We start from the raw sequence: 23,252 nt of genomic DNA, 5'->3' as shown, positions 1-23,252 counted from the left end.
GTGTGCGTGCGTGCGTACAATACAGTATAATACGCGTATACAGGGTGTATCTGAAGATTGAAAGAAAACACATAATTTCAATGGCATTCCAATGTTTAACTGCAGTCAAAAATCTTTCGGATACACCCTATATACACGAATGTGTGTGTGTTTATAAGCGCTCAATGTACGACGACGGACGACGTCTCATTATTTGATATAATAATATATTATTGTTGCGTTCAAATTGTTTATTTCTCTCTCAAACACACACACACACTCCCTGTCTGTCTGTCTGTCTCTCTGGCACAGTCTTATTCGTTTATTCCTACTTAAGCTCTTGTTTTCGATTAGCGATTTATTGCGATTTATTATTTTATCATAATGGTGATGACATAATTGACATAACACAGTGTAGCTGACGCCGGCGTGTAGGTATATACCAGTTAATAGGTATCCACAATTATATCAGTGACGTTGGCGAATCGTACATTATATTACAATTTCTAATATGCAAAATCGTGTTCGCGGTCAACCCGAAGCCGGCCATGTTTTGGAAATGCAAACACACATACATAGGTAGGTACTTGGCACTTGCCATATAAAGATGCATATAAATTAAAATGACAATATGACATAATGTTCTATATGTGATTATGGCCATGGACCAAACCTACTACCTATACCTATATAATATGTGAATTCCCATATAGCGCCATGCTCAGCTTTTTGAAAGCGGGATATGAATTTTTTTACTACTCTCAGACCACGTTACCACGTTATGTAGGTATATACAGTCATTGTTGTATAATGTATCATATATTTTAAATGAAAAAATAAGCCAAAGGGAAGGGGTTATGACACCTCCGCACCTCCCCCCCCCCCCATTAACACACTCCTGATTCCATATATTATATGTATATCAACCCTTAAATAGAATTGCCGCCGTCTTCACATTGTTTAATATGCATCGTATTATATATTATTGTTATTTGCACTTATGAGTTATGGGTAGGTACTTTTAAACGTAGCGTGTAGGTAAATTGTCTACAATATTGTTGCAATTTGTAAAATTTAATTCATAATTGTCATATTCCGTTTTGGTTTTAAATCAATCAAAATTAATATTTTTTATGAATTGTTGGGACATATAGGGACCTACTGGCTACTACCTACTTTAGTACTATATAAGATGACATGATGATCACTCGTTGTCTCGTTAGTCGTTACTTAAGTCTGACAACATTTTTATAAACAACATGATATAATAATTACTTTTTATTCAAATTCTAAAGGCTTTATAGAAAATAAAACCATCTATATAATGTGAATTTGTGATGTACTGGTTATATTATAGTAATATAATAACATTTTTATACATTTTGTATAAAAAACCATTTGTTTTAAAAATGATTTGTAAGTTAATACAATTATTAATACTAATTATATTAGTTATTTAAGCTTTAAAATAGTAAAATTTGTTTGAAAACATTTTCAGGCTAGTTGTCAATGTTATATATATACCTACTTAAAAAAATAGTTACAGTGAATATTTCAAGTATCCAAAATTATTTGTGTGAAATTACATTTAAATAAACTTTGCATTTTTTTTTAAGTCTCGAAGGCAAATAGTAGGCCTACCTTCAGCAAAAACAGTAGGTAATAACATAAAAGATAATTCTTAATTGCTAATATAAAAATACAGCAATAAACAATAACAGCATGCCTTAAATTCTTACATTTTATCGATACATTTTCTCCACGCGTATATAGAAAGGCCAAAGCGTCGAATCCATGAATTGATTTTAATGAGATATAATATTTATAATCAAGAGAGAAAAAATATGTAAGTATATCAATTGATGAAATACTGATGAATAATATCACTTGTTAGGAAAATATAGTCTTTAGTAAGTAGAGTCGTCAACAATCGTTTTAACCTTCTAGCATTGATTTTATTCTACACCTAATTATAGCATCTACTGAATGTTTTCTATCTGTATACTGCCTGTTTCGTATTTTTCACAATGACCTTTAGGTTGGCGGCTCATAGTGGCAAAAATAGGCAAGATCTTATGTAAGATGGGTTCTTCAATCTCCTTATATTTTCAAATTTGTTTAAGGTACATTATAACCTTGTCGGTATATCAGAAACAATGCATTAAGTGTACCTATGCGTAATTTAACACACGCAGTATATAGCACGTGTATTGTTATTTGTGAGTGAGCTTGTTTAGACATTGAGGACTACCTAAGATTTTCCTTTAAGTTTTAATATAAAGTACGTAAAATGCGTTCATAAAATCGTGTATCCCGAAAATGTCTATTCCTTATATTAGGACATAACACTCTTTATATTATTTAAAAATGTGTTTAATGGTAATTTATTTTCACATTTATTTATAAAAGATAAAAAAAAATATATATAATCATGTACAATATTAGTAGAATATTATTATTTATGGACTTTAGTCGAAACCGGAAATAAAGATAGATATTGTTTTAAATTTTAAATTTTTATAGATTGGCTTTAACTATTGCACAAACTTACTGAACTATGATCTGGAATGTGCCAAATGATTTAAATTTTACCTATACCTACCTACTTCCTAGTATTTATGGAAATGGAATATATGTACTTAGTTTTTCATACTTAAATTATGTTTGTTAGTCTGTGACGTAGATACATGTTTTTTTCATTCAAAGATAATTGGTCATTTGAAAGACTTTGAATTTATAAATTATATTATATTTTTTTAATTATTTACATTTTACACTAAAATAAAATAAATATATTAGTGATAACTGATAAACAACAATCAAATAAAATCTATTTAAAGTACATAGGTATATTTTAACTTTTAACTGAACAAATTAAGACTAATAATTGCACAGGTACAATGTAGAATAACTACAAATTACAATATATTATATTTGGCGAAAATATTTTATAAGATACAACAGTTATAAACACGCTGCTAATACCGTAAATAAGTTAACTTAAATACAAAAATATCCGTGGAGTTTGATACTTTCAACGATACAACAGTATTATTAAGCTGACATATCTTTTTTTTAGCTTTTTAATATAAATCTAGCTCAACAATTACAATAAGCCGACATATTTAGTTACATGTTTTTGCATAAAACAACTGTTATGCCTATATTATGTCAATAATATTAGTAATATTAATTATTGGATAGGTATTTATCTATAAATCTATAAAATATAATAATATTTAAGGATACAGTTTAATAAATATAATATACCTATAATGGCTATAACAATAATAAATATATAACAATGTAAAGATGAATAGGTACCTAGTAGTTTGTTTGTATAAAACCAATTTATTTTTAAATATATCCTATTTATTAGAATCTAAGATGGAGAGCAGAGACAACCAATGATCAATGTTTTAGTTCAAATTTAATAGGAATAATATGTATGGATATATTTTATATCCATACCTACCTAAGTATAAATGTATAATTATATACCTAAAACCTAAATAGTATAAATACAAAATAGTGCAATCTTAATGATTCAAATAAAACAAAAGAAACTATTCTAAGCAGGAGTGGTTAAATCAGTACCTCTTTAATATTATTTCTTTGTTCTTATATTGACAATTTAAAATATATTCATCTTCTTTAAAAGATTTTAGTAATTTATGATTTCAAAAATATATATAATATGTATATTGTATATACATTTTAGTAATATATATTTTTAATTGTGAAGTAAAAAAAATGTAAATTTAATATTATCTAATGAGTAATAATAACTAGAAGAAGTTTAATTTCAATCATGGTAGTAATTTTCACATACGAAATCTCAAATTTTCAAATATTATAATGCATTTCAACCTTCGGACAATTTATTTCAATTGATTCAAATAATTTACTTTAAACCAATATTATAAGCCTTGTTCCAACATCCAAATATAATTATTAAGACCTCTTATAAAGTTATACACCTACATTTATAACAAATATTTAATTTTTAGATGTATACATGGTATATTATATAACACATTTAATGATTTAAACACAATAACTGTCATATACAATGAATTTTTAAGTGGTATTCAATGGCTAGTGAGGCCATTAAGGAGTATATACGCATCAAACTTGTACCTAACTGACAATAGACATTACGAGTAAGAATAGTACAAACTTATAAAAACACAACATAAAGTTACATATTACAACACTTGTACAACTTAGTAGTCTAAAAGAAGTACTTAAAGTAGGTAGTTAAAAATATATATCTATAGGCATTTTTAGACAAAATACAGTAGATAAAAATAAACATTAAAAGACAAAAAGTAATGATTAACCTGAATTAGAACGTACAAATTCTGATAAAATCAGCAATAGATTTAGATTTGTTTATAATAAAAGATAGGGTTAGGATTTAAAGGCAATAATATAATCAATGAAAAACAATCACAACATTTACTAAAACATAAATAGTTTAGATATATTGTATACCTATTGTAACTAGTTTATATTTAAAAAAAACTCATCTACCATGTACTAAGATAAACTGTCTTTATTATAAAGTTGACAATTAGTATGTGTGAAGAAGAAACAAATTTACAGGACTTTCTGCTAGTAGAATTCCAAATATAATGTTAGCCATGTTCTGAATCTTTGGTTTTGTCAATACACATTTATATTCAACTACAGCATCATGCATTTAAGCATTTTTGACAAAACCTCTTCATACCATTTATCAATGTATCGTTCCCATAATGTTGATTCATATGGAATATTTTCCGCAAAGTTTGCCGCGCAAACAATATATTACTCAAATTGTAATTGAAATCTGACTTAATAGTATTTGTATGAAAGACATATATATAAAGACTATCTATATTCTATGGAAAGAAGGTTATATTTTATAGCTATTTTAAAATTTTGTTAACGCTTTTTTGAGTTTATCTCTACCAATATATTGCTGTATAATATTATAGTATTTTTTTTCACTTGATACTTAGACATAACACATTTAGCAGTATAATATTAATTCATTGGCTGAAAAAATATTTTCATCAAATTCTGTAACATACTTGTTTATAACTCAAAATTTTCAATGTGCTTAACTTTTAGCATATTAAAACCATGAAATAATACAAACGTGGAAAAAATATTAAACAATTGCGGTCAATGAACATGAACTGACAATATTTTGAATCTAGTATCTACACATAATGAAACATTTAAATCTATAGATTTACTGGCCATACCAAATACTCGATAATGTATTTAGCGATATAGAAAAAAACCACCGATAATAAAACCCATTAAAAATAATCGACAGACAACAATACACAGTCCTTAAAAGATCTTATTGGTTTGTACTGTTAATATTATGTATGTTGTGTATAAAACTATCAAATAAATTAAAAATTGCATTACATAATTGCGACACAAAAGTGCATTTATGAGTAAAAAAGGCAAAAAAACAACATACACTATTTTAAATATTAATGACACACATTTTTACATAAAAATTATATTTCTATTATTATTATTAAAAAAAAGGCTTTTGCCTTAAAATCCCGAACCTTGATATTAAAAAATTTTCATTAAATTCCAGAGCAGAAATAAATCAATTACTATGTAACTAATACGTTAAGTAGCTGTAAAGGATTTGAATTTGTATGATCTGAAAGCTAAACTCAGACTATACTCATTTTAAAATTTCAACACGCGATAATAATTTTTATAATTTGTATAATTTGTATACTTAATGATTACATCCTTTAATACCTATTTTACATGAGAATAAATAACTAATAATAATAAATACATAACAAAACATAAAATGTGAGAATTGGAATAATAGTATATTATACTATTTAGCAAGCTGAAACCCTAACATTTAAAATAATGTTTAAAAGGATTAGAATGGAATATGACTAAAGTAAGTTCTAAAAATACATACTGATTCTGGGTGATCATACCTATAAATAAATTTGTATATTCCAAAACGAATTTCAAGATATTTTTCTCTATCTTCCAATAAAAATTTTAATCCATTATTTTACATGCATATTACAAAATGTAAAATAACAATAGATTACAAATAAAATACTACATTTTTGTATCTTTATATTTTATTAATTTCAATTAAGTTTTTACTATTAATACAATACTAAAGAAAGTATAATATGCAAATATAATGTGTCATGCCGACATGCCGTGTTCGTCCCAAGTCGATTACTTTATTCAACTTAAAATTTTTTGAGTTGAATTATAAATCTCAGCAGTCATAAGTCAATATTTAAGTTTTCAACAGGATATATATGGAGTAACTATGTATTATAATATAATATAAAATGTATATATATATGTAGAAGGAAATTACATAAAATGACAAACACGATAATACACCCAAAGTATTCATCATGTCATTCACTAGATACAAATTGGAATTAGTATTCACTTTGGTTTTATTGACTAAATGAAAATAAATTCGTTTTGGAAAATATTACATGTTATAGCGTGTTAACTTTTTATTGTAAAATGCAATTAATTTATGATATTTTACTAGTGATCACAATCATTTAAATTATATAAAAACAAAAACATTAAATACACAGAAGTAATAATAATAATAATAATAATAAAAAAAATTCAGATTGGTTACACCATATTATGTATAATATATAAAGGACAGTGTCTTAAAAATAGTTATAATATACCTATATAATATATAAATATATATTATATACATGTATAAACATTTAACATTCAACATAGTATGTACTTTAAATATCATCATACCATTTCTAAATAATAATAATAATAATAGTAGTAGTAATAATAATAATAATCATGTAAGTACTAAAAAAAATTAAATTTTACCAATTTAGTTAGTTTTTGGTTCTATTTTTTTTTAAATTTTTTTTATTATTATTATCGAAATGTCAACTAAAATAACTGTATAATCTAAACACTTTACTATGAGAAATAATAAATACAGTTATAATTATATCTCTCAAAAATAATTAAGATATAAGTGTATAAATTAAACATTCAATTTTGGTAGAACTTATAGGTAGGGCGGTACGGCAAAAAAGAAAATAATATTCTCACTGATTTCTCGCTTCATCTATAGTGTTTTTCATATACATCAGACATTGGTCAATGACTGTTTGAGCTAGACTATGTATAACACCCGGCTGATTATTTTGAAGCTCACTGTGTTCTTCAAGTAGTTCACTCATGATTCTCAATCCACCTTCAGCTATAACAATCGAACAGTATTTTTCGGCTGAAAAATAAAAAAATAAATTCGTTAGACATCATAATATTCAAATTATAATAAATCATTTAAAATGTATGGTAAATTAATAATAAAAACAAGAAAATGAAAAGACATACAATAATCAGTCAACTAACAAATATTAACAATAATATAAATTTATAACTAAGATGTTTTTTAAATATTTAAACAAAAAATGTAATTATAATATACTTACGATACACTTTGGTGAGATTTGCTAAAGCCCATGCTGCCCAATGAGCACACTGTGGTGTGTGCCTAACTTGAGCAAGCTGTAATATTGGCTCAAAGGAACGATAGTTAATATTTCGATCAGCATCCAAGTTCCAGTTTTGTATGGCTTTAGTCATACGTTCTAATACTTTATATCTTGAAGGGGCTTTTATAATCCATGATCTTTGGCCATCTGATGCCAAGTGTGCAATTACCCCTGCAGCATTGTAACTAACCTGTAAGAAAAAAAAATTTAATAATTCTGTAATGTAAGTAAGTATTTGTATTGCTACCTCAATTCCGTCTTGGGTTGAAAATAAAAGGTCAGAAAATACTTTGATAAAATGTCCTTGCATAAGTCTACATCGTAGCTCACTCACTTCAGCAACATTACCCAATAAACCCATCATGTTCCGCATTAGTTCATTTTTATCAGGAAAAGTCTATAAGCAAACAATATTAAAAATAGTAACAGTGCATTACTATTTTTACCATGGTACTTACAGTCAAGCATCCAAGGAAGTATTTCATTCCATTTCCATCTAGAAACCTTTTACAATTCTTTGGTGCTTCATCTGTCACATTCCACATAGTTGACCAAGCAACTTCAAGTACATCATCACAAACTCTTCGATGAAGCCTATCTTTGATTATTGCCATCATTTTCTGCATGAAAAATATTAAATTATGAACATAATAGCATATTATTAATTTATTTTTAATTACCTTAATTGCACCAGCATCTCCAAGTTCATTTTTTTGTTTATTGTTCACTTGACATGCAACTGAATTTAGTAAATAAATACCAATTCTTTGTACAAATCCTTCATGATCACTTGTAGATACAATGTGCAGTAACATTTGAACTAAACGTTTAAACTCAAACATCTAAAACATGAAATGATATTTTTTTAATTTGTATTTATTTATAGAGGTATCTCCTAAAATCAATTATAACAACCGGGGTTCCCGAATAGAATGCAAAAAAACCATTTAAGAACGTTATTGTTGTTCATAAACAAAAATACAATCAAACGAAACCAGTTATTTCATTAACTTTATGGGTAATTTATATGCAAAAACATTATATGTTATTAAGTTTGTTGAACGTTTTCAAGAACGTTATAACCTAAAATGTTCTTTGAACAATTACACGTAGAACGTTATAACCTATTAAGTTCTTTGAACAATTACGCAAAGAACATTATAAACTATTAAGTTCATTAAAAAATTACATGAAGAACGTAATAAACTAATACGTTCTTCAAACGTTTAACAAAGAGAACATCACAACTAAACCGTTCTTTGAACTTTAAAAATATTGTTATGAATCAAAATTATTATCTCCTGACCATTTTTGCTTTGAAATTATTCAAAAACAATAAGTAGATACTTCAATATCAAAAACTAAAACTTAAATTAAACATAATAAATGTATATTATAGCATTATCTAGTCCTTACTAGTTATTTACTAATAAGTAATAACTAAGATAAGGACTTAAGGTATACCCCAATAATATTATGTGACTTCGAAAGAAGCTTCAGCTATTATAAATATTAAATGTAATTGCTGATCATTTATTTTTTACAATTTAAAGAAGTGGATGACATAGAAACGGAATTTGTAGTATCTGTACTAAATTTATCTGCAGCCTCTAATAATATTTGCTGATATTCCACCATATGAAATACTTTTAAGTGGCGCTTCAAATTATCCAAATGACTACCCTTGAATAATTAGATATTTTAATAATTTTTCGTACATTGTTTGGTTATAATTAGAGCTGGGATTTGTATGTAAATACATATTTTTACTAAAACATGATAAATTAATTATTGCAAATGATAAATTCATTTAATCCGAATATTTAAATTGCCTATAAATAGCTTAAAAATTAACGAAATATTTTGAAAAAAAAAAATTATGTGAAGAAAATCGTCTTATAAAATAATTGGTGGAAGTTTCAACTTTCTACGACCTAGTATTATAGATATAATGCAATATAATATTATATAGTCTATGCAAATTACTGATTGTAAAGTAGACACATAATATCCAAATAATAAATAAATTCCAAAAAATCTTGATATTAATAAATTAATCTCATGATAGCGATATGCACATAAAGTTTAACTTTAAAATGTTCTTTTGATTAAATTGTTCAAGAATAAATTATTACAAAATGTTCTTCTGAATAAATGTTCATGAATGTATTATTACAAAACGTTCTTCTGATTAAATGTCCAAGAACGAACAATGATATAGCGTTTATTAGCTATAACGTTCAAGAACTTAAAACTTTTAAATGTTTTTTTGGCGAAATATTCAAAAATATAAACCTTTTTTAATGTTTTTCTAGTAAAATGTTCGGTAAGCCATTTAATTCATAACGTTATATCTATAACCATTTGTTGAACATAACTTAATTTAACGTTTATCGCAAATAAAGTTCAAAAACAAAATATAGAACCAAACCAATATTTAACGGTTAAGGTCACCCTGATAACAACACATTAATATTTTTTATTTAATGTCCATACATAATTTTATTTTTTATACTAACAAGTTTCTCTAAAATGTATTGATTTTTTCCTTAGTTTTTATAAATATTCATTATAGCATATTCTAATCATTAGGTACAGATTTTAAAAAATCAGATGGAAAATCAATTATTGACAGGGACAAACATAGTACTGAATGTAGTATAATTAATTTAATGCAGCCCTTAAATGTCGGAAAGATCCATAGCCGATAATAAATTATCAATTTTAAATATATTTTTAACCCGCGAGCTCCGCGATAGCTCAAACTGTTAAAATTTAATACTCTAATATTCATCTGTTATTCTTAGAATAATTTTAATCAATTAAATTATTGATAATCCCCTTTCTCAGATGTTTTACCATTATAATTATTAAACTGATTACATCATAAATCGTTGACTGGGGTTTTCAATATTGATGAGGGAGGGGGGGAAGTTAAAATTATTTCACATATTATACTATTTCTAGTTTATAAAGCAATAAATATAAATTATACAAAAGTGTAATTTGTATCTCAATATTAATATATAGGAAGAAAAATCTAACACTCAAACAATTGCGTAAAATAAAACACGTGATTGATCCTGGGTTAAAAATAGAACAATAAGCATAATTAAGAAATAATTGTAAAAAAAAAAAACAAATGTTGTGTCTGAGACTCAGTTCCAAATTATAAAATATGATGTACTATGTCTCAACTCAAACTTGTTAGTTAATTTAGCAAGAATAAACATTCATAAGGTTACTTTTTATTCAAAAAATAAATAAATATCATTCATTTAAAACTAGTATATTAATTACACATAAATGAATAATGAATATCACTTATCAAAAATAGTCTCCAATAATACATCAAAACAAAATTAATACATAAATCTTTGTAAAAACAAATCAACGAAAAGGAAAATAATGAAAAAGATAGAAATTACGAAATTTCATTTAAAATTGAGAAAATAAATTATGTATTACATATGTGTATATAATGAAAGGGTTATAAATTTGAATACATGCCAAAATGAGTCATCATAAATATTTTTTAATTTCTCAATAAAAATAAAAATTCAAGGTTAGATTATCTTTAAATAAGAATATATAATACCATATTTATTAAAATTATGGCTAGGATATTAATGCTTAATAAACATGAGAAATAAATATCTGTATTTATCAAAGATATAGATACAAAATATTTATTATATAGATATATTACATTACAATTATTAAACTTCTATTATGATATAATTTATTTATGAAATTAAATTTAAATTAAACCAAAGTTTCTTCCTATTAATTTTATTCACTTTAATGTAGCTCATTAATATTTTAATTGTCAAAGTTTATGAATAAAGTATATTTTATAATATCATTATCTAATGTGAAAGAAAAAGATACAACTTTTCTCACATATCAACCAAAATGTATAAAAAATGGTACCTAAATATATTATAAAAATAAAAATAAGACTTTTAAGAGCTAAATAAATAAAATGAAACTGCAACAACAAATTATTGGGTAAGAATTTGTTTAAAACACGATCCAAATAATTTTGAAAACTTCCTGATCCTAATTATAAAATATAGTGTACACATTTATTTTTTGTCAAACTTGTTGCAATGTTTAATAATTTCATAACAATCTCATTTAATTTTATCCAAGTTCAAAAATATCTTTAATTTTCAAATTTTAAATTTATATTCTGACCGGAGTGATAGATCTATTGATTTTATTATGTCTATTGTTTACATATATATATTCTTCTGCCACTAATTGATGTTTTGGAACAGTATATTTATTTAAGTGAAAATCCATTTTGAATCTACAATAGTAGGTATGGTAGATAATAGGTACTTTAGGAGGTTAAAGATAGGAAACTCTCAATATTTTTCAAATGGGAGGAAATAAAAAATAATTATTGAAAAACAATTAAAGCTACACCAATTTATAACAAAATTGATTTTTTTAAATTATTTTATTGTGTAATTTAAAGGCATTTTAAATTTAAAGCTTTAACTTGTTTTTTGGGAAGGTTAAATTCTTGTTGACATTTTTCAAAAAATCTTAAAAATGTTAATCCCTAATATTCTTTACAAGGGTTATTTTAAGTTGTCATACAATTATTAATTAATATAAAAAATGCTGCCACAATTTTGTATAAGGGTTTGAAGTTTGTGGTTCAGTATGTTGTATTACTACAAAAAGAAAATTATAACACTAATGGTGGTATAAATAACTTATAGAACACTAAAATATTATCAGAAATAGAGATTGGTCTACCGTTTTCGCTCCAGAACAATTTTTTCTGTGCAATGATTTATTATTGAATTCATATTGAACACTTTCATTACAGTGACCTAATAAATGTTGAGGTATACTCAAACCCTACTATAGAATAAGAATAGTGATTCTCACAGTTGTTAATATTAAAGTTATAAAAGAGTTTGAATTTACCACATCTTGAGGTATTCTCAGCTGACACAAAGTCAAACACCCATTTCGCATCATTGTTTCATCATAGTTGTGATAGTCCATTCCAGTTAAAAGTGTTGTGATAATACGACGTTTTACTGTTATATCATTTAATAATAATGGCCGATCTTTATTTTTCACAATATAGAAAAGTGTTGCACTAAAAAAATAAACATAATTAATTAAATATCTACTCAAAAAATCATTTCAGTGTAAATAAGTGAATATTTACCTTCCAGAAATTTGAATGAGTTTCTCTTTAACATATCTGGTAAGAGCTTCCAATACTATGTCAAGAGCTTGATCAATTTGGGTACACTGGTCATACCTTAACAAGTGATAAAGATCATTTAAAATGTTTTGAAGTAATTTTGGTTTGTCCATACACGAAGCAGCAGCATTGAAAATCTGTTCTTCGTTAGCATCACCACTGATCTATGAAAATAACCATAAATAAATATAAATATGTTTTTTGATAAAAATGTAATTGATTTATTAATTTTAAATGTATTACAATTTTTGCAGGAATATCATGCCGCCTGCAAGCATTGTGCTGAGTATGATATAAACCTAAAAATTCTAAAGGATTATCTACTCGATACTCCAAACCAGGAATGTCCGACTTCCTACCACTTAATGACTCACTCATAGACTGTTCTGCAGTACCTATAATGATAAACATACATGATAAATACATAGCATTAAAAATAGCTAATATTACCTCAACTTACCTTTTCCAGCCAAATTTGTACCGGATATATCCAAAGACATAAGATTTGGTAGACATTTCACAATAAGTGCTAAAATTTTATTTTCGTCTTTGAAAGTACCTTGTTCTGGGAAAGTATCAGTTTGAGATATATCTAAAACACTAGAAACATAATTTGACATTTATAAATTTATAAATAATATAATGAAAATTACTCTTATATTTTATCATAATATAGAAAGTACTCACACCAGCGATTTCAGGGAACAGATATTGATTATTGCTTCGTTGTTCTGTAGATGAGGCACATCGAAAAGTATTAATGTATGTAAGTTGGTGAGTTTACACAAATAATGCAGATTGCCAACACCTAAGCAATATGAGAGGTCCAAGAATCTCAGCTGTGTGAGCTTATCGAGCATGACACCCAGAAATATGTTGTCACTAGTAAATGGCGATTCTGCAATTGCTCGCAATACAAAATGCCTAAGATTGGGAGCTTTCTTGTAAATTCTTGAGGGGAGATCATCTAGAGATAGTGAAGAATCGTGAAGCTTGTTGTAAGGAGTTATTTGTACATTTGGACCAATGGTTAATGAACGAAGGTTTACAGCGTGTTTGAATATATTTATATATGTTTTGTGCGTGAGATTCTGACAATTAGTAAGTGTGAGTTCATATAGGTCATGGCACAAGAGGTACTCAAGACCGTCATCCGTAATACTCGAGTTACTTATGTTTACCGATCTCAGGTTTGTCTTGGTGACATCTACGAATAGATGAGCAAAACGGTCGAAAATCTCACCACCATTGCTTTGATAAATCGAGATGAATGGTTCACATATCTCGCTTGGCAAAGCCAATCCATCATGTAGAGTGTAACCATCAGGTGTCTCCGTACACAGAGTGTCCAAGTTTCGCGCTACATACCTCAGACACAGGGAGAACAATGATTCTGGAACCCGTTCTTCTTTGTGTCTGAACTTAATTGGAATTCGTTGGCGTTCGGTTTGGTACATAGTATTGAGAACGTTCAAATTCAAATTTAAATTGTTCACAACCTAAGTAAGTCGATAGGAACCAATGAAGTAAAAGAACGAAAATTCGTTGGACATGGTATTTAAAATACAATAAAATTGAGAGTAGAATACATAAGTTTTTCACTATCGTCGGATAATTAATGGAATGTATCGAGTTAATCCAACCTTGTAATTAGATATTTGAAACCGTAGACAGTGCAGCGGACTCCAAATTTGAATGTTGTCTAGTTGGTGATTTGCAAAACTACTGTCGATTATTGTTTATAACGAACTGTCAAATTCGCGTCTAAATTATTTACGTGACTATTTTGGTCTGGTAGAAACGTAGAAAGGAAAATATTGCTATTGCAAAACAACACTAGCAAGTAACGAGAATTATTGGTAACCTACCTTACCTAGTTTTTTTTTCTTTATTAATAAAATGCGAACGTTCGCGAACAATAACAATTTATCAGCTGACCACGTTATCACGGTGGTAGTCAGTGATGTCGGTAAAGCGACGTGAAATGTCTTGCTCGAAACGCAATAACCCGAGTGTCCGAGTGAGACGCAGACACGCAGTACGTGTAGGCAGCATGATGGAGAGAAAAGAACAGTCGTCGGGTCGTCCTTTGTCGCATTTATCTGGCATGTGTAAAGTGATAAGTTTGAATTCTACATTATTAAAAACCGTTGAAACTTGAAAGCCTTATTCCGAATGTGTCCGAAAGTGTATAAATACAGGTCATGGTTCTTGGCCCACATCGAAACGTTGTGTTTATACTTTTATAGTGCATTCCCAAACATCGACCGTTTAATAATAACACGCCAAAAACCCTTTCACCAATCACCTTAGCGTGCAACGGGAACGGGAATAACGCGTAATTTACTAATTTATGCGTTTGGATGTGTTCAAACTTCAGTTTATTTACCCGTGGCCACGACAAAAAGGTCCACTGAGATAGATAAGAGAATATACTGTGGAGTGGGCTATGATTAAAAAACGGGCCGACGCGTTACTACTACAGTAACTCCTGTATGGCAAGATATTTTGTATATTACCTACGCAGTTACGGTGCATTATACCATTTAAACCCGATACCATATATTTTAGTATTCACCGTTTTTGTTTTGTTTCATTAAATTTTATTTTATTAATTAAATAGAGTAATTTATGAAAGGATTGATACGCTTCGTTCATTTCCATATAGGAATTAAAATGGTTTTGACATTTTCGGCATTTGGATATATAAACAAGAAGAAAATAACATCTGATGATGATGATGAAAGTGAAATCCAAACCTATTTAAATCAGCTTAAGAATTTACAGCTAGGAGGGGATCTATCAATTATATTCTAGATTAGTCGATTCAGTTGGATAGAATATAATTTAGATACCTCGTGAGTATTATTATTTATAAGTGTTTAATATACAATAAAACTTAATGATTACTGAAACGGAATCCTAGCTATTTAAATATATTTTAGATCCTGTTATCAGTGTTATCTATATATCTATCCCTGTCCCCTGGCTACGGTAATTATATCTATAGGGTCCTACGACTCACAGTCTCACTGGATATCTTATATTATTTAACTGATCGTTCCCCCGACCACGTTACATGAGTATAATAACTTTAATAATGATTATGTTTTTATCGTCGAAAACAGTTTTATAGCTATTAGTTACTAGCTATGTAGTAATAATGTACCTACGGCATTCCCATAAATTCTATTTTTAATAACATATTATTAGGTATTATTAATTTTTCATGCTTTATTTTAGAAAGCCTACTGCTCGCCAAGGACCCACTGTGGCACGGATCTAGGATAAAAAAGCCACCGACAAAAATCCACGGATAAAAAAGTCATAGATAAAAAAGCTAGGGGATAAAAAATACATTAGATAAAAAAGACACGGATTTATTTTAAAATTGAATACAATATAATTTAAAATTATTTAAAAAAGTTAAAATTTAAAATGTATAATTTAAAAATATAGGTAATTTAAAAATAAAAAAACTATTAAAATAATCGTATTTTGTAAGCAATAGCTGTTAAATACTCATCCGTTGTCCGTAGAGTTAAGCCATCATTACATATGAGAGGATCAAGATAAATTTCCCAAAAGCTTGATGACGTACATATGACCATTAAAACAAATTTTATTGCCTCCTTTATTAGTTTTGACAATTTCCATTATACAAAATTCAAAAAAAATTCCGTGAATAAACTAATAAATATATTACCACAAATTTAACACCTTAGACTATTTTATTTCACGACACTTACACAGTTACACCGTAGGTACACAGACTGAGTATAACGGTGCCAAATAGCGCATAGAAGATAAAATTTTACCCAATTCCTAATAATATATATATATTAAATTATATTAATATTATATATTATATAAACCTATATAATATTGGATTATAGACACAATTACACACCATATTGTTCGATTGCCATCCAAACTCCAAACATTTACGTTACGATACACGGCGATAAGATTAGTCCAATTATTATTGAAAAATAATCAGACGATATAGCTTATTTCATAGACATGTCTATGGCTTATTTAGTGTACTAATAATTTTAGGGGGATTTAAAATGTGTAATATTTTTGTATTAAAAAGTAAAAATACACGTATTTTGGTGTTTTCTTCACATAGCTTAATTTTCGAAATATTTCTTTTTTTTTTGGTTGTAACTTTTTTAAATTGTATTAATTGTATTTAATTTTAAAATAATTAATAATGCATTGTAGTACCTAAATTGTTTTAGCACAAAAATAAATCCGTGTCTTTTTTATCGGTGGCTTTTTTATCCCGTGTATTTTTTATCCCCTAGCTTTTTTGTCGATGGCTTTTTTATCCGATTACCCTATGGCACTGTTTGGTATCCGTCGTTGGCCCCGACGGTGGCGCTCCGAGAGGCATGGTCTCCTTAAATAAGGTTTGAAAATTTGTTAGGCTGACGTTGAAATACTATAACGATATGTATTTATGTCCCTAACCTAACCGTGATATTCGGATTTCGGTAACGAAAAGACGTTGGAAAACTTACATCCGAGGACTAAGTATTTTCATCCGTTTCTTAGTCGAAGCCTTAAGTCATAGGTTCAAACGACAACGGCAATGCTATCTGACACATTCCGGAAACTGCGTAACTTTTTTAATTTTTTTAAGCTTGAACAAAGTAATGTACAATCCGGACCTTGAAAAACGTTGGTAATTTGTAACTAGATGGCGCTGCAGCATACGGTTTGAAATGTTCAGTCAACTTACTCGAAGTCAATTTTAGACAACAGTCAATTCTGACAATACACATAGAGAATGATAGCCGATAATATGACAAAATAGATCTATTTAAATCTATTTTCGGCTGTGGCCCAGCCGGATCGGGTTCGATCCTCAACCATCGGCCGGCATTTTTCTCCGGGCAAGACACGGTGTCCGGAGAACAAGTTCCGCCATCCCCCACTCCGGGGCATGGCAGAAACCTACGGGCTACGGGTGCCCCAATAAAGATTCTGCCAAAAACTCTCACCCACGTGTAAAACCAACCTACAGTTCCATAAAAACCTACAGTACTACCCCCTTCTCAATGGCCTCAGTTGCCGCGGGATAATTAAAAAAAAAAAAAATCTATTTTGTCATGGCCAATTGGTTTAATCACGATGTAGAGGAATTCTCTACATCGTGAGCTTATTATTTATTAATGTTTATTATCAATTGGTCCACTACGTGTACAATATAAAAGGCATAATTAAAGAATTTAAATAAATACAATAATATGATGGTTGTGGTGACAGGGAATAGTAATTAATAATTAGTATATACTCGTAGTTAAAAAATAAAACTATATTCGGTACTGGTCTAGTTGACCCCCGCCAGGAAGGCAATTCCCCCGCCACTCAAGTTTAGTTGACGCCCGCCACTTACATTTTGTATTTTCGATAACTAATAATTTATATAAAAATGTACGATTAATAATACATTATACATTTATTAAAAATTATACATTTATGATTATACATAACAATTCAAGCGATCAAAATAAAAATTATGCAGGTGGCCAAAATTCTGCTATATCCTTCAAAATTTCTTTAAATGGATCCCGACCGTTTAATTTACTCCGCCACATAAATTCTGACAAATAAGAATCTAGGAAATTTCTCTTAGTCCCTCTACGTTTCTTGTTGCCCCATTTAGCACTTCCCCACATCCTCTCAACATTTTATCACACGGATTTTACCAATTATAATTCTTAAAATATCTAATTAGAGAATTTCACACAAATACCTAACGTATATGATTTTGTACCTTTTTTATCTGCACTGGCGGGGGTCGACTAGACCAGTACTCTATATTCATGCTATAATAAATTAAGACATCAATGGTCACGAATTATGGTAAACGGAAAACAGAGCTACCGAATAAACTAGTACACTCTATAAGATATAAAATACGTAATAATACATTATTATAAATTAAAAATTAAATACCTATTTAATATTTATAAAATCAAAGAAAATGAATGAACAAAACGAGAAAATGACATGTCAACTTAGTACTTATACTAACTGTCAAGTGAACGCATCTTATGCCTTGTTTACACGTGACGAGTACTCGGCCGTGTCACTCGTTATGTTGCTCGGTCTTGGTAGTGGGGGTAGTCACTCGGCCCAGCGAATAGAAACTGTTTCTGTTCACTCGTCCGCTTATTTTACTCGTCCGATTACTAGGCCGAGTATTGGTTCCTTGAGTTCACACGGGACAGTGCTCGGCCGAGTACTCGTCACGTGTAAACAAGGCATTATCATTATTTTATTATATTGTAAAATTACCATAACCGTGGTTCAGAGTTCATACTATTTTAACCACAATAAGTATTTTTAACCGTGGTAGAAACAACTATACATCATACCTATTTTAGTAACATCCCTGTCGATTTTATTTGCAAAGTCATTATTACTGTACATTTACATGCATATTAGCATATTTATTATTTTGTAAATTATAACTTTATAAGTAGATATTACCTATAAATTACTTATTCGTGACTTACTGACTTCGTGAGCGTGAAGGCTTAACCTCACTAATCCCAATAAAAATTAAAAATCATGTTCCGCTTCCACAAATTCCGTCCAAGTATTTTACAGAGTCAAGGTAAGGAATTAATTAATCTTTGTTTGAGATAAATAAAAAGTAAAAATAAGATAATGATAATAATTTACTATCTAAGTTTAGTTAGGTAACTGCACAGTACACAAAATAGGTATAGGAATAGCCAATAGGTAGTCATTAATACATAATATTATTTTGTATTTACCTAGTTTTGCATTTTCGTGGTAAAAAGGATGTAATTGAAAAACAAGATGAATCCAAACAGCAAAAATCAGATTGCGTGTGTATATGCCCACCACCAGTTCATTACAAAATACTCACTATGGATGATATGCAAGTGCCATATGGTGATTGGAAAGAACAATATCAAAAAAAGAACAGAAAATACAATTTAATATTCTTGTTTGGTTTGGCTTCATTGATTGGCTCTGTGACAGTTGTAAGTCAAACTTAAATAATTTATATAAATTCTTCTTAAATGGCCATAGGTATGGGTGATAAATTAATTAGTTTAAAACTTAAAACATAGTTTAGTAAAGTATAACAATATATATATATAATATTGGTTTTTATAATTTGTATTTATTGAAACCATATAAATATAAAATAATAGTTAAAACAAATACATGTTGTACAAACTATAGACTATTGAAGTACTTAAAAACTATTTACCTACTGTTTAGAACATCTAATAGATATATGTATTAATGTATTATCAATATACAGTGCTACAATTATCAGGAAGTTGGTTAGATTGGATGAAATCCTGCCAAATGAATGATACACAAGTACACAACATACATAACATTTAGAACTAATAACAGCCATGGGCGGGTAGGCAATTCTTGGTCAACCGGAAAATTTTAAAAAGGGGCCCCTTACATAAAATAAAATTTTATGATATATGATATTAAAGTGCCCCATCACCGAAAAATACGAATGAGGGCCCACCGGGAAATGCCCGGTTGCCAGGTAGGCCTATCCCCCTATGATAACCGCATTTGCTGACATTGGTCATGATTTAAAAATTATAATTGTTATCTGGGAAGAAAAGAGTAGTCTATATATAATATAGTTGCACTGTTGTAGATTTGTAGAACCAGCTGTATATATTACTAGGTATTCAAAGTACCTACTATAATAATTAAAAACCTATTATTTATTTTAAGTTATCTATTAAAAGTTCATCTCAACTAAATTATTTAAAAAAAAAAAGGATCCCACTTAAAAAAAAACTAAAATTTAAATGATTTTAATACCGATTGAAGATTTTACACAAAGGTGGTAACATTTCACTAACCTTTACTTATATGACCTATATTCTATAGTATACAAAATCTATTGCAACCATAAATATTAAAGAATGGATAGGCCATTTATGCTTATCATATGGTAACAAACATGAAAATATTTTAGAGTTATAGAGGCTTTAACACAAATATAATATATAATATATATATAATTACTGTACATAATTTATGATAAGACCTCTGCCAGAATGATAGGTTTTTTATTTAACATTTATTAAAATATATACAATCTGTAATAGTAGTTACAATAAGCATATGAGTAGAAATGTACAAGTTAACTGAAATCATGAGGGGAGTAGCTACCCAGCGGCCAGCAATAACACTTGATGAGAATGAGAGGTAATGATAAACATCAGTCTTTTTCTCTTCCCCATTCCGGCACACTTCCCTCTATTTTATTATATAGCCATGGCTTATCCATTCTTTAATATCTATGACTGCTACATTTATTCTATTGATACTATACCTACTAATAATATTTTTAGATTATAAGAGAAGAGTGAATACTATTGAGATACTTTAGGATAGATTCATTTAAAACCTTAAGTTACCCAAATATGGTTTGATCAAATTTAATTTATTTTTTACAAATACTATAAAATGTATTCACATTTTAAAATATTAAGAAAGTATCGAATACAAATAATATTAATAATATGTAGGTAGCTATTAACATTTGCCATTTACACTTATGTTTTAATTTTGGATCATCAACATACACATATTATTAAAAACTTGGTGTTTTGATAAAAATATATATCAAATTTCACTTTTGATCATATAATATTTTTTTTTTCAGCTAACTAAATCTACGTTTTTTAATGCATTTCCACCTCCTTATCCCTTTGATAAAGAAGATATATTTGAATGCGGTGATGATGATGAAGACTGTGAGCTTGAATTGCAATGTGAATGTGAATGTTAACATGAAAATGTTGGCTATATCTATTAATTTTTTTATTGCTATCTAAATAAACATTTTAATACTAAGATTTATTTTATGCAAAACATTTTATTATCTACATCCCTTGATTAATGATTACATTAAAAAGTAAAAACTTTATAAACCTAAACTAATTTTTTTTAAATTAAATGCAAACAACTTTCTGCAATAATACATTTGTTATACCTACATAATATTTTGATTTGTATTGTGTTTACAATATCTTTTTAATACAGTAAGATTAATATTAGATTAAGTACTACCATAATTTAAGATACATCTTAATAATAAATCATGGGTACTACTAAAATTTGATAATGGAAATGGGTTTACATACCTAGTACTTATTTATCAAATGATATACATCATTGTAAAATCACTTAGTAGCAGTAGTAGCACCTTATAAATTTTAGAATCTAAAAAATATAATTACTGGTGAAACAACTAACCACATCAGCATTAGGCCATGACCTGACCTAATACTGACTAGATATTATACAATTTTTACAATTTTAAATGTAAATTAAAAACGTTTTTTCTAAATAAAATTTATCATTAAATATTTATCTTTTGACTTGTCTCTTGTCTTAATGAAATTTTCTAGTTTCGCTTACGTTAAAAACATCTTTATTATATGAAATGATGTACAATAAATTAAAAAAATGTTTTCTTTATGTGATACCTAATACTTCATAATTGGCTTAACTTGGCTCAACTCATGTTCTACTCGTACCTATTATATTTTTTTAAGTAATTAAATACTTTTATCTTCATTTGTTTAGACCTATTTTTGCCAACCTTTTTTCTTAATAGTAAAATGTTATTTGTTTTATTTTTAATTACTGTACTCTGTGCCCTTACAAATTGGAATAGAACACGATTGAGAACGGTCCTTATCGGCCGTACCTTTTTTAATAACTCAATTGAGAAATTTATTTATTTTCGTATTTATTATCTTTATTATTAAACATCAAGCTAAATAGCAATGTCACTCGAAAAATCGTTCTTAATTGTTTGATTATAAGATACAAAATATTGTTTCTTTGATCTACCGACAATCATTTTCAATCGTGTTACCAAAAAAGGTGAATCGTTCTCTATCGTACCTACAACACCGATAAAAATTTGAATTTACTTGAAATAGTTACAATATTATATTGTTACAGAATTTGATCAGTAAATTATAATATATTATATTATACTCATGAGTCACGAATCACGATGTGATTATGATTTATTATAATTATACACTTCAACGAGCATAATATTGTATCGCATTATAAAAATTATAGAGTAGCTACGGCACCCCTATCAACAATTTTAGGATGAATTACGCCACCAAATGTTTTGATTGTAAATTAAAAGATACAATTTTTTTTATACAAATATAAAACGGTGATTAATTTAAAACGGGCCACAGCCCACAATAATAATAATACTATAAGTCTATAAATATAGAAGGAATGTCAAATTCAGGTTTTAGAAATTGGAATATATTTGTTAGATAACGGCGTTGACTGTATGGGAGAATTAAGCCAATTTGGGCAAATAGTTATGAATCGGTGATTAATTGTTCATTTTTCCATTCATCACCAAAAATATGTTTGAGTAAATAATTATGAATAGATTTATTTGT

The 23,252-nt window shown here is 27.9% G+C and overlaps 2 protein-coding genes across 3 annotated transcripts; one reads left to right on the top strand and one right to left on the bottom strand.

The window, feature by feature from the left end:
• Positions 1 to 313: 313 nt before the first annotated feature.
• LOC107171132 (uncharacterized) lies at positions 314 to 21,740 on the top strand. Of its 2 annotated transcripts, none has more exons than XM_015521366.2 (3): positions 314 to 558; positions 19,573 to 19,802; positions 21,473 to 21,740. In XM_015521366.2, the coding sequence occupies exons 1-3, from the start codon at positions 528 to 530 to the stop codon at positions 21,596 to 21,598; spliced, it is 387 nt and encodes a 128-aa protein (XP_015376852.2). In that variant the 5' UTR covers positions 314 to 527; the 3' UTR covers positions 21,599 to 21,740. The 2 variants fall into 2 exon arrangements, with proteins under 2 accessions (XP_015376852.2, XP_015376847.2); XM_015521361.2 differs by lacking the exon at positions 314 to 558 and adding an exon at positions 17,027 to 19,405.
• On the bottom strand, positions 6,090 to 14,667 carry LOC107171124 (protein zer-1 homolog). Its single transcript, XM_015521355.2, has 10 exons — positions 13,462 to 14,667; positions 13,235 to 13,374; positions 13,018 to 13,169; positions 12,736 to 12,938; positions 12,486 to 12,663; positions 8,219 to 8,380; positions 7,997 to 8,158; positions 7,786 to 7,935; positions 7,476 to 7,728; positions 6,090 to 7,267 (listed from the first exon to the last, which is right to left on the bottom strand). Exons 1-10 carry the CDS (start codon positions 14,229 to 14,231, stop codon positions 7,086 to 7,088), a joined length of 2,352 nt encoding a protein of 783 aa, XP_015376841.1. The 5' UTR covers positions 14,232 to 14,667; the 3' UTR covers positions 6,090 to 7,085.
• Positions 21,741 to 23,252: the final 1,512 nt, after the last annotated feature.

This window comes from Diuraphis noxia, unplaced genomic scaffold (assembly GCF_037042655.1).
Source record: "Diuraphis noxia isolate RWA-SAM2 unplaced genomic scaffold, SU_Dnox_SAM2 contig0002, whole genome shotgun sequence".
Lineage (NCBI taxonomy): Eukaryota > Metazoa > Arthropoda > Insecta > Hemiptera > Aphididae > Diuraphis > Diuraphis noxia.
This window is presented reverse-complemented; position numbering and strand designations above follow the sequence as displayed.